The sequence below is a fragment of the Labeo rohita genome, chromosome 5 (assembly GCF_022985175.1).
Source record: "Labeo rohita strain BAU-BD-2019 chromosome 5, IGBB_LRoh.1.0, whole genome shotgun sequence".
NCBI classification, from domain to species: Eukaryota; Metazoa; Chordata; class Actinopteri; order Cypriniformes; family Cyprinidae; genus Labeo; species Labeo rohita.
Genome location: NC_066873.1, coordinates 39,644,926 through 39,660,650, shown reverse-complemented (window position 1 = coordinate 39,660,650; position 15,725 = coordinate 39,644,926). Strand labels below are relative to the sequence as shown.

Sequence of the window (15,725 nt, the reverse complement as noted above, 5' to 3'; positions counted from 1 at the left end):
CTGACTCGTACATCTCGTCTAGTCTGGACTGGCTCCTCCTTTGCTTTAATAAAAACCCACCTGTTCTTGCTGGATAATCCAGCAGCCCTTCACAACGGCGGGACTGTTTTTCAAACTGATGAATATCTTTACGGAGGACAATAACTGCTTTTTAAAGAGGAAATACGATATGTCCAGTTTTAAGTCTGTGCAAGAAGCCTGAACAGAGCGCAATAAGACTTTATTGAGATTGAGGGAAAAGAAAAGAAAAAATTAGGAAGAGCTTTTTCCTTTCTAATTTAGCAAATTAAGTTATACTGAATAGTTTTAGGATGCTGTAACTTTGCAAAGTGTCAGGTAGCAGCTGAATGAATGAGAATTTGCTTTGAGAACGCTATGTACCACAGGTTTTTTTTCTCTGAAGCTCCTCTGATATTCGGAGATCAGTGGTCGGAAATCGGACACCTTGTCCTACATGCTGAGCTGAGCTCATCCATACCTCACTATTTGTCCTTGAGCACTGAATGTGGATATCTTCCCTTTTATGTATAATAGGCTAGATTTAAAGATGGCACACCTCTAACCTTAAGTTTTAACTTGAGTAATTCATTCCACACTTTGAAACAGACAAACGCTACTGTTCAAATCTGAGGTCAGTTTTTAATTTTAAATTAAAAAATTAATACTCTTATTCAGCAGGATGTTTTAAATTAACTGAAAGATTAAGCTATTCATCAAAGAATCTAAAAAAGCATCAATTTCCACAAAATATTAATCAGTATTAACAACCAATAAAATAAGTTTCTCAAGCAGCAAATCAGAATATTAGAATGATTTCTGAAGGATCATGTGACACTGAAGACTGGAGAAATGATGCTGGAAATTCAGCTTTGTATCACAGGAATAAATTACATTTTTAAAATACCCATTGGAATTACTCAGTTTTTCTTCTTCTCCAAAATGAATCGCATTTGACGGCATAAACACTCGAAAACCCATGAAACTGCACACATGCTAAAAGTGTTGAAAATTTACATCTGATATGGGTTTCAGAAGTGGGTGTGGCAAAATGGCTCAACAGCGCCACCTATAAAATTTCAACAAATTGCCCCTCAAGCTATGTTTCATACATATAAGAAATTCTGGAAACACATGTAACACACTAATACTTACAAAAAAGTCCCCCGGTATGAAGCCCGAAACCCAAATGTCAAAAATGTCATTTTTGACATTTCCATTGTATTTAAACAAACTCCTCCTAGAGTTTTAAACAGATCAACACCAAGTTAGTGTAATCTAAAGCCCTTTGTGGTGTTAAATTGCAAAGATCTTGAGTTTTCGTTGAAGGGCGTGTTCGTGGTGAAAACAGAAAGTTGCTATAACACATATTCAGTTATAGTCATAACACCACCTGCTGGCAACAGGAAGTGATATGTTTTATGCTGTAACGAACTCCTCCTAGAGATTCAGAAACAACAACATTATATTTGGTCAGTCTAATCTGAAGGCCTTTGTGATGTTAAATTGCGAAGATCTTGAGTTTTCATTAAAGGGCGTGTCTGTGGCAGCCTGACAAATTTCGATGTTTCGATTTCCTATTTTTACCACTTTAAATGCATATTGCTCTTCGTTCGCTGTTTTCCTAAAACCACCGGGTGGCGCTGAGTCTGGGTGCAAGGGCCCTTTCAACACTGTTTGCAGCTTTAAAGGAGTAGTTCACTACCAGAACAAAAATTTACAGATAATGTACTGGCCCCTTGTCATCCAAGATGTGCATGTCTTTCTTTCTTCAGTCGTAAAGAAATTATGTTTTATGAGGAAAACATTTCAGGATTTCTCTCCATATAATGGACTGCTTTTGTGCCCCGAGTTTGAACTTCCAAAATTCTGTTTAAATGCAGCTTCAAAGGGCTCTAAACAATTCCAGCTTCAAAATCATCCTAGATCGCTGTTTTACCTTTTTTTGTAAAGGGAGTATGATCATCTTTGCATGTTCACTTTGTAAACACTGGGTTGGTACTTCTGCAGCCATGTAGGACGATGTAATGTAATGACCTTGATTACTTGAGTTCACGCAGAGCTAGACAAGACCATCATTTGCAGTTAAAATGTATATAAATTGTAACACTTTTTTAGAAAATAACCGATCTTTTCACTAAATAAGACCGTTCTTCCTCGGCTGGGATCGTTTACAGCGGAGATCACCAAACTTGTTCCTGGAGGGCCAGAGTCCTGCAGAGTTTAGCTCCAACTTGCCTTAACACACCTGCCTGGAAGTTTCAAGCATACCTATTAAGGCCTCGATTAGCTGGTTCAGGTGTGTTTAATTAACACTGGCCCTCAAAGACCGTGTGGTGACCCCTGGTTTAGAGCTGCCTTTAAACCGCATTTTGGAAGTTCAAACTCTGGGGCACCATACATATTCATTATATGGAGAGAAATCCTTAAATGTTTTCCTCAAAAACATAATTTCTTTGCAACTGAAGAAAGAAAGACATGAACATCTTAGACAAGGGGGTGAGTACATTATCTGTAATTTTTTGTTCTGGAAGTGAACTATTCAATTCAATTCAATTCAAATTTATTTCGATAGCGCTTTTCACGATACATATCGTTGCAAAGCAACTTTACACCAAATTGACATTTTATACAGTATATGTAGCAGTAGCTTGATGTACATATGGTAGAGATGTGTGGTAAAGATCAATTAACGACGTAGTCAAACAGACAAAGAACACTATAAATTAGTAGCAGAATTCGGTAGTGCTGTATGTTGTTTCAGGGTTGGTATCATCTGAAGTCTTCTGTGGGGTTGGCATCATCTCTTCTTAAGTGTTCTGGATCCGCACTGGAGCTTGTGAATTCCTAGTTACCATGGGATGGCAGAAACCGAGAACAAATAGGAACATAATTAGCGTAGCTGCTGTTCAGACTAAGAAAAGAAAGACTTAACTACTCCTTTATTTAAATTGTAATCATATTTTACAATATCACAGTTTTTACTGTATTTTTGATCAAATAAATGCATCTTTAGTGAGCAGAGGTCAAACTTCAAGATGGATGCTAATAAAAATATTTTACAAACAAATAAATAAATAATCTATACCCCCCAAAAAACTTACCTGAACTTAAATGCCATTGTTAAAACTTCTCTCTCTGAGAAGACTTCATTATAAAGGCTTATCTTACCAAATCTGATGTAACCATATCCACACACTGAAATGAAGATAAATTGGCTGGTTAAAGGTCAAGGATTGATCTGTGCTTTGAACATCATAGATAAGTTACCCTTTTGTGCTGAACCATAGAAAGATTTGGTGTAGTCCCTTAAAGGAATAGTTCATCCAATAACGAACTTTTGCTGAAAAATGTATCCATGTTGACTCAGGTCCATCAACTGATATCTTGTAATAAACAAATAGATCATCAAGACATTTTTAAATTCAAATTGCTTCCAGCTAAAATAAATAAGAGACATCTGTTCATAATATTGCTTTTTAGGGTGAAAAAGTCATCTCGTCCAAATCGTTTTTTTACAAACAAATACAGTCCAAAACAGCTCTAAACAAATATGTTGGTAGTTTTTGATGTGTGAAGACAACAGGGCGTGTTTACTAGAGAAAGCATTATTATGGACTTTTTTCTGTCATTTTTTCTGTCAGTTTATTCTGATAATTTATCCAAGATCTGAGGCATCTGTCATCCAAGATGTTCATGTGTTTCTGTCTTCAGTCAAAAAGAAATTAATGTTTTTGAGGTAAACATTTCCATATATTTTTCTCCATATAGTGGACTAAAATGGGAGCCAACGGTTGAAGGTCCAAATTGCAGTTTCAATGCAGCTTCAAGAGATACAATCCCAGCCAAGGAATAAGGGTCTTATCTAGCGAAACGATTGGTCATTTCCTAAAAAAAAAAAAAATTACAATTTATAATACTTTTTAACCACAAATGCTCGTCGTGCATTAGCTCGACCTCATGCATTACGTAATCACACACGCCATAGACATAGGCGGAAGTACCGACCCAGTGTTTACAAAGAAAACATGCAAAGACAGTCAGAAGGTTAAAAAACTTTTTTTTTTCTTTTTTTTTTTTGGAAAATGACCGATCGTTTTGCTAGATAAGACTGTGTAGAGCCCTTTGAAGCTGCATTGAAACTGCAATTTGAACCTTCAACTCATTATGCTCCCATTGAAATCCACTATATGGAGAAAAATCCTGGAATGTTTTCCTCAAAATTCTTAATTTCTTTTTGACTGAGGAAAGAAAGACATGAACATCTTGGAAGACATAATGGCGAGTAAATTATTATTCTGAAAGTGAACTAATCCTTTAAAATGTCTCAGTTATGCATTTTGTTTATTTAAACACAAAACTTTTCACTTCACAAGATGTTAACTGATGGACTGGAATGGTGTGGATTACTTGTGGATTATTGTGATGTTTTTATCAGTTGTTTTGACTCTCATTCTGACGGCACCCATTTGCTGCAGAGGATCCATTGGTGAGCAATTGATGTGATGCTAAGTTTCTCCATCTCATCTACAACATCTTTGATAGCCTGAATTTTCAGCAAATTGTTATTTTTGGGTGAACAATTCCTTTAATTTAACCCTTACCCTTTGATGAAAATGAAACAATAAAACTAGTTAGTATGAAAGGGCTTCTTCAGTCAACCGAGACATGTTCAATCACTAACAATGCTAGATAATAATAAAGTCCGATCTCTGAGGCTGTGTGGCCTGAGAGACGCCCAGGTGCAGTTGCAGCCCCTGGCAGCATGTGTGATACTCTGAAAAGAATGCTCCCCTTTGTGCTGCTATCCAAAACCTTTCATTTTTCTTTCATCACCCCTGTCTCAGGTTCAGATTTTATGGTGCTCTGTTGAAAATGACAGCAAACATCATTGCAGTTAATAATGTTTAGATTTTATTTAAAATTGCTTGAGAACATCAGTGATTTTGAGTTTTTAGTGAAGTATTACTATTTGAATAATCTTTTCATTAAAGGTGCTGTTTGGGATTTTAACCATTTGGCTTCAACCACATTAAAGGAGAAGTCCACTTCCAGAACAAAAATTTATAGATTATGTACTCACCCCCTTGTCATCCAAGATGTTCATGTCTTTCTTTCTTCAGTTGTAAAGAAATTATGTTTTTTGAGGAAAACATTTCAGGATTTTTCTCCATATAATGGACTGCTATGGTGCCCCGAGTTTGAAAAATAAAGGAACAAAAAGCCCAAAAGTATAACTTAAAAAAAATGTTTACATACATATGCAGAATCTGCAAAATGTTAATTATTTTACCAGAAAAGAGGGATCATACATAATAAATGTTATTTTTTATTTATTACTGACTTGAATAAGATATTTCACATAAACAACGTTTACATATAGTCCACAAGAGAAAAAAATAGTATTTAACCCCTTGATTCTTAATAGTGTTTTTTTTTTTTTTTTTTTAGTGATAGTTGTTCATGAGTCACTTGTTTGTCCTGAACAGTAAAACTACCTGCTGTTCTTCACAAAAGTCCTTCAAATCCCACAGATTCTTTGGTTTGAACCCTTTCCAGCAATGACTGTAAAATTTTGAGATCCATCTTTTCACACTGAGTACAACTGAGGGACTCACATGCAGCTATTACATAAGGTTCAAACGCTCTGTGATGCTTCAGAAGAAAACACAATGCAGTAGGAGCCGGAGGTGAAAACTTTTTGAATTTGAAGATCAGGGTAAATTTAACTTATTTTGTCTTCTAGGAAACATGTAAGTATCTTCTGTAGATTCTGAAGGGCAGTACTAAATGAAAAAAATATTATATTCAGGCAAAATAAGAAAGATGTACACATATTCATTCTGTTCAAAAGTTTACACCCCTGGTTCTTAATGCATCGTGTTTCTTTCTGAAGCATCAGTGAACGTTTGAACCTTCTATAATTGTTGCATATGAGTCCCTCAGGTGTCCTCAGTGTGAAAAGATGCATCTCAAAATCATACACTCATTGTTGGAAAGGGTTCAAATACACAAAAATGCTAAAAAAAAAGAAGAACAGCGGGCAGTTCAACTGTTCAGGACAAACAAGGGACTCATGAACAACTATAATTAAACAAAAAAGCAGAGCTGTGGATCATTCAGGTAACAACACAGTATTAAGAATCAAGCGCATGTAAACTTTTGAACAGGGTAATTTTTTATAAATTCAACTATTATTTTCTCTTGTGGACTATATGTAAACTGTTTTATGTAAAATTAAATATTTTATTCAGGTCAGTACTAAATAAAAAAATAACATGCATTTTGTATGATCCCTCATATTTTGTTAAAATAATTAACATTTTGCAGATTCTGCAAGGTGCATGTAAACCTCTGACTTCAACTGTGACATCTGTCACATGGTTTTTGAAAACAGTCACTTTCAGCACCTTTAAATAGCATGTTATTTTTTTCATTTTTAATCTTATTTACCACATTGCAGAAAAGATGAATGAACAGATACTTATAGATGTTTCTTGCCATTCATGACCCACAGAAACTCGCCTCAAGTCATCTCATCTACATTATCCCTCTTATCGTTTACATAATATATATACACATAAAATAAATCACAAAACACAGTCTGCTGATGTTGCACAATTTATTAAGGCATATTGCCCACAGGGCCGACAGAACACTCTGCTTCATCTCAATGATTACAGTAAAGCATACACGAGTCTTAACATTGACTGCTATGATGATCCGCTTGTATAATTATATTATGCCATAACTGCATAATAAAGAGCACTGACATAATTGAGGATAATAGGAGCAGCACAGAATCACTACAAGGTTCAGGAATAAATAAAGTACTATTTTCATAAAGTGCAGTAGATGAAGTCTAGGTCATATTTCATCACAAATATCAAAAGAAAAAGAATGCTTAAAGAATTTAATTCTCAATACTGTAATGCAAAAAGAATATTTCATTATTTTTAATTAATACATTGTGGAGTATATACACATAATGTAACTGTTGCACCTCTGTTTAACTTTATTTTATTACATATACTAGAATCTAATGAAAACAACTATTGAAGAAAATCAAGAAAACAATTCAAAGTAAATATTTGGACTCATTATAGTAATTTAAAGATAATAACGGTCATGGGAAAGACTAAAAAGAAATAGGATGGGCTTAACTTGGCTTCATAATTTTTTTTTTAATGCAATATATAATTTCTTTTTCTTTCCTTTGGATTTTGAAATGAAAAATGACCTGGACATGTTTTGACATGAGATTCACCCTATAAGGAGTGGTGTTTTAAAAGCTTTCATTATGTGTCTAATTAAAAACATTATGGGCCGTCGATTTGATGTGCACTACCAAAAAAGTATTTGTCCAAAACATATGCACATTAAAACAAATGTAAATGTGAACTTTTAGCAATTTTACGCTCATCCAGCATGCCTCTCATACACAGTTTGGTAAATAAAACCTAGAGGAACGTGAAGCAGCAAACAGGACCCGATCTCATTGAGGAGGGGTGTGAGGCAGGATTATATGGGCTGGGAGGAGGTGCTGGATGAAAAGGGAAGGAAATGGAGCGGAAGCATAACTGAAAAAGTCCATAAGGGATGGGATGGGACGTGAACGGGGAGGAGAGACTATATATCAGAGCTCATCTCAGTGCACTGTTTGTCTGATATGTGGGATGCCAGCGAGTCAATGATGTCCAACAGCAGCGGTTGGCTGAGCGATCGCAGGTTGGGGAGCTTGGACACCTTCAGGGAAGGAAGGAGAACCAAAGAAATAAATGGTAAACAACACAGGCCATGCAAAAGACCGCAAATAAACAGCCAAAAAGAAACTGATAAGCTAACAGGACCAAATAGACCAGAATGTCAAATATGTTTTGGGAATTACGTTCACAAAAGGCACTCACTGGCATTTAAAAATACTAGAATTGTTTGGTGTAAACAAAAGTGGGATATTCTATTGAATAGGCCTAAATGCATATCAAACACACAAGCCTGTAAGACTTGACAAAAAGCCTTTAGTTGTTACAGATCTGATGGTATGTAAAAATGACTGCAATATTATACACATTTAACAGCTTGCAGAAGTTATCCATGGCATTGAATGTCTTGATGACGTGTTTTTAGCCATGGCGAGGCAACCAGCACACGCTCAGAGCTGTGGTCAATAGCACACCCACCTTGGTGAACTGATGGACTATAATATGCAGGCAGTGTTTCTTCATGTCCAAAGCTTGAGTCTTATCAGCCGCTTCCAAAATCTGAGGATAAAGAATGGATGATAGCATGTGCCCTCTGTTGTTGATCATCAAATGATTCTAGTCTTCAGTGTCACAAAAATTCTAATATGCTAATTTGCTACTCAAGAAAATTCTTATCATCAATGTTGAAAACAGTTGTGCTGTTTAATATTTTTTTCAAATTCCACCAAGACTGTTGTCACTTGTAAACAGCACAAATCTGTGCATATTTCTCTCCTGATTCACTTTTTTCAGTGTAGAAAGCAGTTAAAAATTAAAAATGCTTTAATGATGAATTTGTATCTTACAAACACACAAGCTTTTCACTTCACAAGATGTTAACTGATAGACTGGAGTGGTGTGGATTACTGTGATGTTTTTAATATCAGCTGTTCAGACTCTCATTCTGACGGCACCCATTCACTGCAGAGGATCCATTGATGAGTAAATTATGTAATGTGAGCAAGTACCTGTAAGACATTCTCTACAGTAACGTTCATCTCCAGATTTTGCTTGCAGTAAGCCTGAAGTCTGTTGTTGGAGAAACCATAGTAATAAGGTGCTGCGAACAGGTATCTGTGCGCTAGTTAAGGGCAAACTAATAATTTAAAATTTGATAAGGCTCAGGTTAAACCTATGGATTTCTTCCATCTGTTTTATCATCCTCAAAGACAAATTGCAAATTTCATTGTAAAGTAAACCCTGGACCACAAAACCAGTCTTAAGTAGCACGGGTATATTTGTAGCAATAGTCAAAAATACATTGTATGGGTCAAACTTATACATTTTACATGTCAAATCTTTATGATACAGATTATTAGGATAATAAGTAAAGATCATGTTCCATGAAGATATTTTTTACATTTAATACCATAAATATATAAAAACTTGCACAGAACTTTCTTAATATTCTCAATACCATTTTCTCAATATTTTAATTTTTTTACACCCTCAGATTTTCAAACAGTTGTATCTCAGCCAAATATTATCTTATCCTAACAAACCATACATCATATACATAAGCTAATGTATAAATCTCAATTTAAAAAAATGAACCCTTATGACTGGTTTTGTGGTCCAGGGTCCATTTGGTGTATTATTCATGTCTCTTGCATGTGGGATGAGTTTTGTCCAAATGTTTAATATGACACATATTTGCTCAAATATATAACAGTAGTAATAATAAAAATAAAAATGGGTCAAAAGCAATACAACATATTATGCATGCAACAGAAATAAAGATTGCATACAACACTATAAAATGGAGAATATGAAGCAGTAAGAAGGATACAGAGAGTCCTCTGGAGGCATGTTGACATCCCCATAATAAATGTAGCGCAGCATGGACTCAAATGCCTGTGTACTAGGAACCATCTCACCTATTGAAATGTTCACCTGCCCGTCTTCTGGCATGAAGGAGCGGAACATGGCCTCAAAATAACTGTCAAAGAATTGAGGCAGCAACTGACTGGTAAATTATTAAAAGTCATAGTCAAAGTTAAAATGTAATAAAAACTAAATATATCTAATTTTATAAAGTTTACACTTCAGTACAAAAATGACTAAAACTAAATCTGAAAATGATGACTCTAAAACTATAAATAATATTTTAAATAAATACAACTAATAAATAAACTATTAAATAAAAAAATAAATAAAACGGGCAACAACAGACAACAAAATGAATAAAAATGGAAAATATAAAAATCAAAATCAATTCAAAACATTAATATATACTATAATACTATACCAAGATTTACCAGACTCATTAAGATTTAAAAATTGTAAGACAAAAACATGGAAAAGGACAAAACTAAAGCTATGAAAGAAAATGGCTACCATCACAACTGTTTGGTTGAACCTCATTTTTGGATGAACTATCTCTTTAAAACTTTAAAAGCAAGTCTTTGTTGAGGTCTTGTTATAAGCCCTGGTGACTATCGTCATTACCTGGAGCGAGCAGCAAGTATGGCTTTATGTGCAGGGCGCGGATGACCATCGAGCAAAAGGATGATATCACAGAACTCATGGCCCGCCCCCTCCAGATAAGCCTTCATGTCCTGCACCAGAGACGTGCCTGAAACAAAAGAATTTTTTTGGAGCCATATCCACTATTTTGGAGCTGTCCTGAAAGCTTGTGTGCTTGCAGGAAAGGACAAAGAAGATGTGTTTATTATTACCTATGTCCACCGGCTGATCTGAATAGACTCTGGGAGGAGGCTGCTGTTTGCGTCTCACTATCTCCACAATCAGAGGAGTGGACAGAAGCTCAAATTCTTTGGTCATGATCACCTGGTTAAAGTGACTCTCCTTCACCACAAAGTTCAGGCAATGTTCCTGGGGGTGGAAATATAAAGATACAGAAGAGAAGCTGAGTTTCTGACCAGAGGGTTTTCTGTGATCAGTTTTTATGTGTGTTACTTCAGCTTTACCTTGAGCTGGTCCAGCTGAAGTTTGTTTGCGTTTTCACACACACTCAGGACGTTCTGCAGATCGACAGATGCCTCAATGTACTGAACACAGAGTTGCTCCAGTCTGGACAGTTTAAAACTCAGAGCAAGTTTATAAACGTCCATGATCAACAGCACATCCTGGACATGACCTGTGGAGAGACATGAAGAATTAATTACTTTAAGCAAATCTACAGAAGTCATACATATATGGAAGCCTGTTCAAAAAAAAAAAAAAGTGTCTCATAATTCCAACTTCTTTTTTGCAATTGTGACTTTTTTCTCTAAATAAAAAAGTAAGTCAAATTTTTCCTGCAGCTGCAAGTATGTTTCATTATTCAGACTGTTCTACTCAGAAGTTTTTATCTTGCAAATCAGAGTTAATATCACATAATCTGGACATTTTTTCTTTTCCCATTACTGAAACAAGCTTCCACATATCTGAAGAAAAACAGGTGTTCAGTGTAACTTACCCCTGCGTGGGTACTGTATCTTGTCTGTGTACAAGAACTGCATTAAAACCTCAAATGGTTGTGCGTCTGCCTCTCTGATTGACACTTCCAATAAAGGAGGACCCCTTGAGGACTTTCCAGAGCTGTCCTTCTGACTGCCTGAGCCAGACTCCTCACTCTCCTCATTGCATTCCAGTTTACTCTTCTACAAAAGAAAGGCAAAATATAATTTAACATGCTGATTGGTCAAAAGTAAACTGTTTTGGCCAGGAATTTTACATTCCTTATGAGAAAGTAAATAATAATAGTGCAAGTTAAAAATCTATAAAGAAAATATATATTTAATAAGTATTTCATATTTATTAAAATAAATAATGAAACAAGCCACAAAAATATACAGTTGAAGTCAAAAGTTTACGTACACCTTGCAGAATCTGCAAAATGTAAATTATTTTACCAAAATAAGAGGGATTATACAAAATGCATGGTATTTTTTATTTAGTACTGACCTGAATAAGACATTTCACATAAAATATGTTTACATATAGTCCCCAAGAGAAAATAATAGTTTATAAAAATGACTCTGTTCAAAAGTTGACATACACTTGATTCTTAATACTGCGTTGTTACCTAAATGATCCACAGCTCTTTCTTTGTGTTTAGTGATAGTTTTTTAGTGATAGATCCCTTGTTTGTCCATACAGTCATTGCTGGAAAGGGCTCAAAAACACAAAATGGTATAAAAAACAAAAACAAAAAATTTGTGGGACCTGAAGGATTTTTCTGAAGAACAGTGAGCAGTTTATCTGTTCAGGACAAACAAGGGACTCGTAAACAACTACCACTAAAAAAAAAAAAAAAAAAAAAAAAAACACAGCTGTGGATCATTCAGGTAACAACAAAGTATTAAGAATCAAGCATATGTAAATTTTTGAACGGGGTCATTTTTATAAATTCAACTATTATTTTCTCTTGTGGACTATACGTAAACGTCTTTTATGTGAAACATCTTACATAACATGCATTTGTAGGATCCCTCTTGTTTTGGTAAAACAACATTTTGCAGATTCTGCAAGGTGTATGTAAACTTTGACTTAAACTGTAATCACCTTTTATTACAACCGTGTATACTATAATCAAAAATTGAAGTGAAAATAAAATAGACCTGCTTCTGTCGATCTCTCGCCTGTAGAATCTTCTTACGGAGCCACTTGCAGCGAGCTGTTACTATAGCAATATGACCCAGAACCTTCTCCTCCCTCTAAAAACAGAAAGAGCAAGTAGAGTGTGTAAGAGAGGCAATTTACAGATAAAACTAAAATGTAGCCTATTATTCCGAATGACAGTATGTATTAGCAAGACAAACTAACCTCGCCCAAGATAAACTCTACATCACAGAACTGACGGTTTTCCCACAGTTTGCCATAGTCCTCGTGGAGCGTGCATTTTGGATAACAAGAAAACTGGGACAAAAGGTAATAAAGAAAACAACAGTTAGAATAATATAATACAGCATGTTCAATTGCATTAGACGAGGCAGATGTATTTCTAGAAGTCAAGCCCTCACCTGAAATCTGTACATTTCTCCACTGCGCACATTGTTGTCCACAGTCCCCCCAAAGATGTACATGGCATCATGGATAACAGCTGCTGCATGGAACAGCCTCCCACTTGGCATCTGAGAGAAATCGACATGGCAGTTGAAAATTATAGATTACACACCACAAACCATTTTTCCCAAACTAATTAGAAACTCAATTAACTGATCAAAATGAATGGTGAAAACATCCAGAATTGGGTCATGGATGCTTATGGCATTGTTATGAATTTATAGGTACTATTACTGTTCAGATTTATTTCATATACATTTATTTCAATGAATTTATTAAACTGTATGCATTTTTTTTTTCATAGTTACTACACTACCGTTCATAAGTTGGCAGTTGGTAAGATTTGTTTTTGAAAGAAGTCTTTTATGGTCACCAAGTTTTCTAATTCAAAATATTTTTAAATGTAATTTATTCCTGTGATGACAAAGCTGAATTTTCAGCATCATTACTCCAGTCTTCAGTGTCACATGATCTTTCAGAAATCATTCTAATGTAATGATTTGTTGCTCACATTTCAACATCAATGTTGAAATTGAATGAATAGAAAATGTAAATGCATTCTCATACCTCACTGTCTGTGCTGGGCTGAATGACCTCCCATGTCTGTGAGTCCACATCATAGCAGTGCAGTTCATTGGGTAGAGTGTTGTCTGCCGCCCCTCCAAACACATACAGGTGACGGTCAAACGCCACCATGGTGTGTCCATACCGTCTCTGAGGAGGCGGAGGTGAGCCACGCAGTAAGTGTTCAGTTGGTATACGGGTCCATCTGAAAAAAAAAAAAGAAAAACACTTCTAATTGAGTACAAAAAATTTGAAGTTCCTCTTTTTGTAATGTTGAACTGAATAATGACATTACTGTCTTCTGTAGAGCTGCTTAATAGCTGAAACTGATATTGGTTCATAAATGATAAACTCTGCCACAATATCATTGTTTTTCTTGTTTATTACTGTGAAGCTGGTTTTAAACAGTCTGTACTGTATTGCATAAAGCGTTATATGAACAAATGCGACTTGACATCATAAAAACTTGCGTGCATATTACGCGTAAAATGACATTAATCAAAATCCTCTTTGCTGATGCTCACATGTGGCCTTTGAATTCAAACTGAAAGAGGTTGTTGGTGATCTTGGCTCCACTTTGGCCAGAGAAGACAAACATCTTATCCCGACACACAGCTACTGGGAAGTTACAACAGGAAGGTGGGATTTCACCACTTTGTTCAATCTAAAGGAAACACAGAAAGTGTTAAATCAGAAACAATCCAACATGGCATGTGTTTAGTGGTAGGCAATGAAGTTATAGTGTGTTTTATAAGGTGAACATAGCCTTAAGTTAAATCATAATTAGACAATCCTGATATTATATTAAACTTATGCAAACATAGTCACCTCTTCCCAGTAGGCCTGTTCACGATCCTGAAGACTGATGGTCCACATGTCATTTAGCCTGTTGGAAACAAAAAAAGTCAGCATTTCTTAGTTTTATGTTGGAACAAATTAAAATTTGACATTCAAAGCTTCATAAAGAAGAGAATAGCATGCTTGCCTGGCATTTCCATCATATCCAGCAAAAATCCAGAGTTTGTCGTTATAGACCGTGGCTCCATGAGCTGATCTGGCAACCAGACTGGTGCAAAAAAACATAAAAAGTATTAAAAAACAAAACTGTGTATCAGATAGAAAGTAACAACAATTATGAGAATTACATTTAAAAAAAAAATTAATAAGATTTACCGTCCCTCCACCTTCCATTCTGTCCACTGCCCGGTGGCAAACTTGTACTCAAATAGATCATTTTTGTTTTTCAAGTTAGAGTTTGAATAGATGTCTCCAGTGTAGCCACCTAAAATACAAGCAAGAAAACATTACACACACAGGAAAGTGAAACAAGACATTGAATAGCACACTGAAAACCTACCAAACACAAACATGCTGCTTCCATACACAACAGCAGAGTGGTGGTATCGTGGTGCTGGAGGGGTGCCAGTAGTAAACGCCCTATTTAATGACATAAATTGATATTAGAGGCTACATAAAAACATAAACACATCTGGCTTGAAATTATCATGTTGTCATACAACACTCACCGACACCATGAGCAGTCCTTCACGTCAAACCGCAACAGATCATTAAGCATGTTCTTGCTGAAAGACATGAACACCCATGTGAGATCCTTTTGTATGTTTTGGAGTGTAGGAAAAGTGAGGAAAAACAAATACTCACCCATTGTCTCCTCCAAAGACATAGATGGCATCTCTGTATGCCACAACAGTATGTTTGCTACGCCTGCAAGAAACAAAACTCAGTTTTTATTATTGAAATCATGTAGCTAAAATTGGAGAACAACTGTTGTAAATGAATGAACAGTCTACCTTGCACCCACAAACTCATCACATGGTGGCAGCCTCCTCCAGCGGTGGACAGTCTCGAAAGGCCCGAAGTTGAGTGTCAAATACTCAACACTGTCAGAGCAGCTGTGGTCAAAATCAACACTGGGAGCAACTTTGGATTTACAAGACATGGCTCCAGGAAACCATGACATTCACTTCACATCTAACAAGGTTTAGTCCAGCCGAAGGACCACGTTTAGGACGAAAAATAATCTAATTTGCTTCCAAGTCTGACTGTTTCATCTGAATCATGTTGCCCAAAAGATTATGATTGTTTACAATCTTACCTTCAGCCTGACTTTAGCTAGCTATACCTGTTTCTGATCATCTGCCACGGTTTGTAATAATCTAAAAGCATAACAGAAATCGTTACATGTAACGAACATAAGTGTTAAACGTCAACGCGTCGACAGAAAGAAATAATATTATGAAATGTATATAAATAAGATTTGCATCTCTTCTAGCTTTTGTGATCTAAACGTCAAGGGAGGAGACGGGACTACCTGACATGCGCAGATTCGCAGCTTTGATTGGAGGAGAGCACACTAGACGTCATCAACAACGTAACACACACAAAATGAAT

At 35.7% G+C, this 15,725-nt stretch overlaps 1 protein-coding gene across 1 annotated transcript; it reads right to left on the bottom strand.

The window, feature by feature from the left end:
* Positions 1-6,599: 6,599 nt before the first annotated feature.
* Positions 6,600-15,642, bottom strand: lztr1 (leucine-zipper-like transcription regulator 1). Its single transcript, XM_051110892.1, has 20 exons — positions 15,125-15,642; positions 14,976-15,038; positions 14,840-14,896; positions 14,671-14,750; positions 14,487-14,595; positions 14,299-14,379; positions 14,142-14,199; positions 13,838-13,977; positions 13,317-13,518; positions 12,707-12,817; positions 12,510-12,602; positions 12,305-12,400; positions 11,161-11,344; positions 10,670-10,839; positions 10,418-10,574; positions 10,188-10,314; positions 9,529-9,678; positions 8,708-8,813; positions 8,178-8,258; positions 6,600-7,743 (listed from the first exon to the last, which is right to left on the bottom strand). The coding sequence occupies exons 1-20, from the start codon at positions 15,292-15,294 to the stop codon at positions 7,627-7,629; spliced, it is 2,352 nt and encodes a 783-aa protein (XP_050966849.1). The 5' UTR covers positions 15,295-15,642; the 3' UTR covers positions 6,600-7,626.
* Positions 15,643-15,725: the final 83 nt, after the last annotated feature.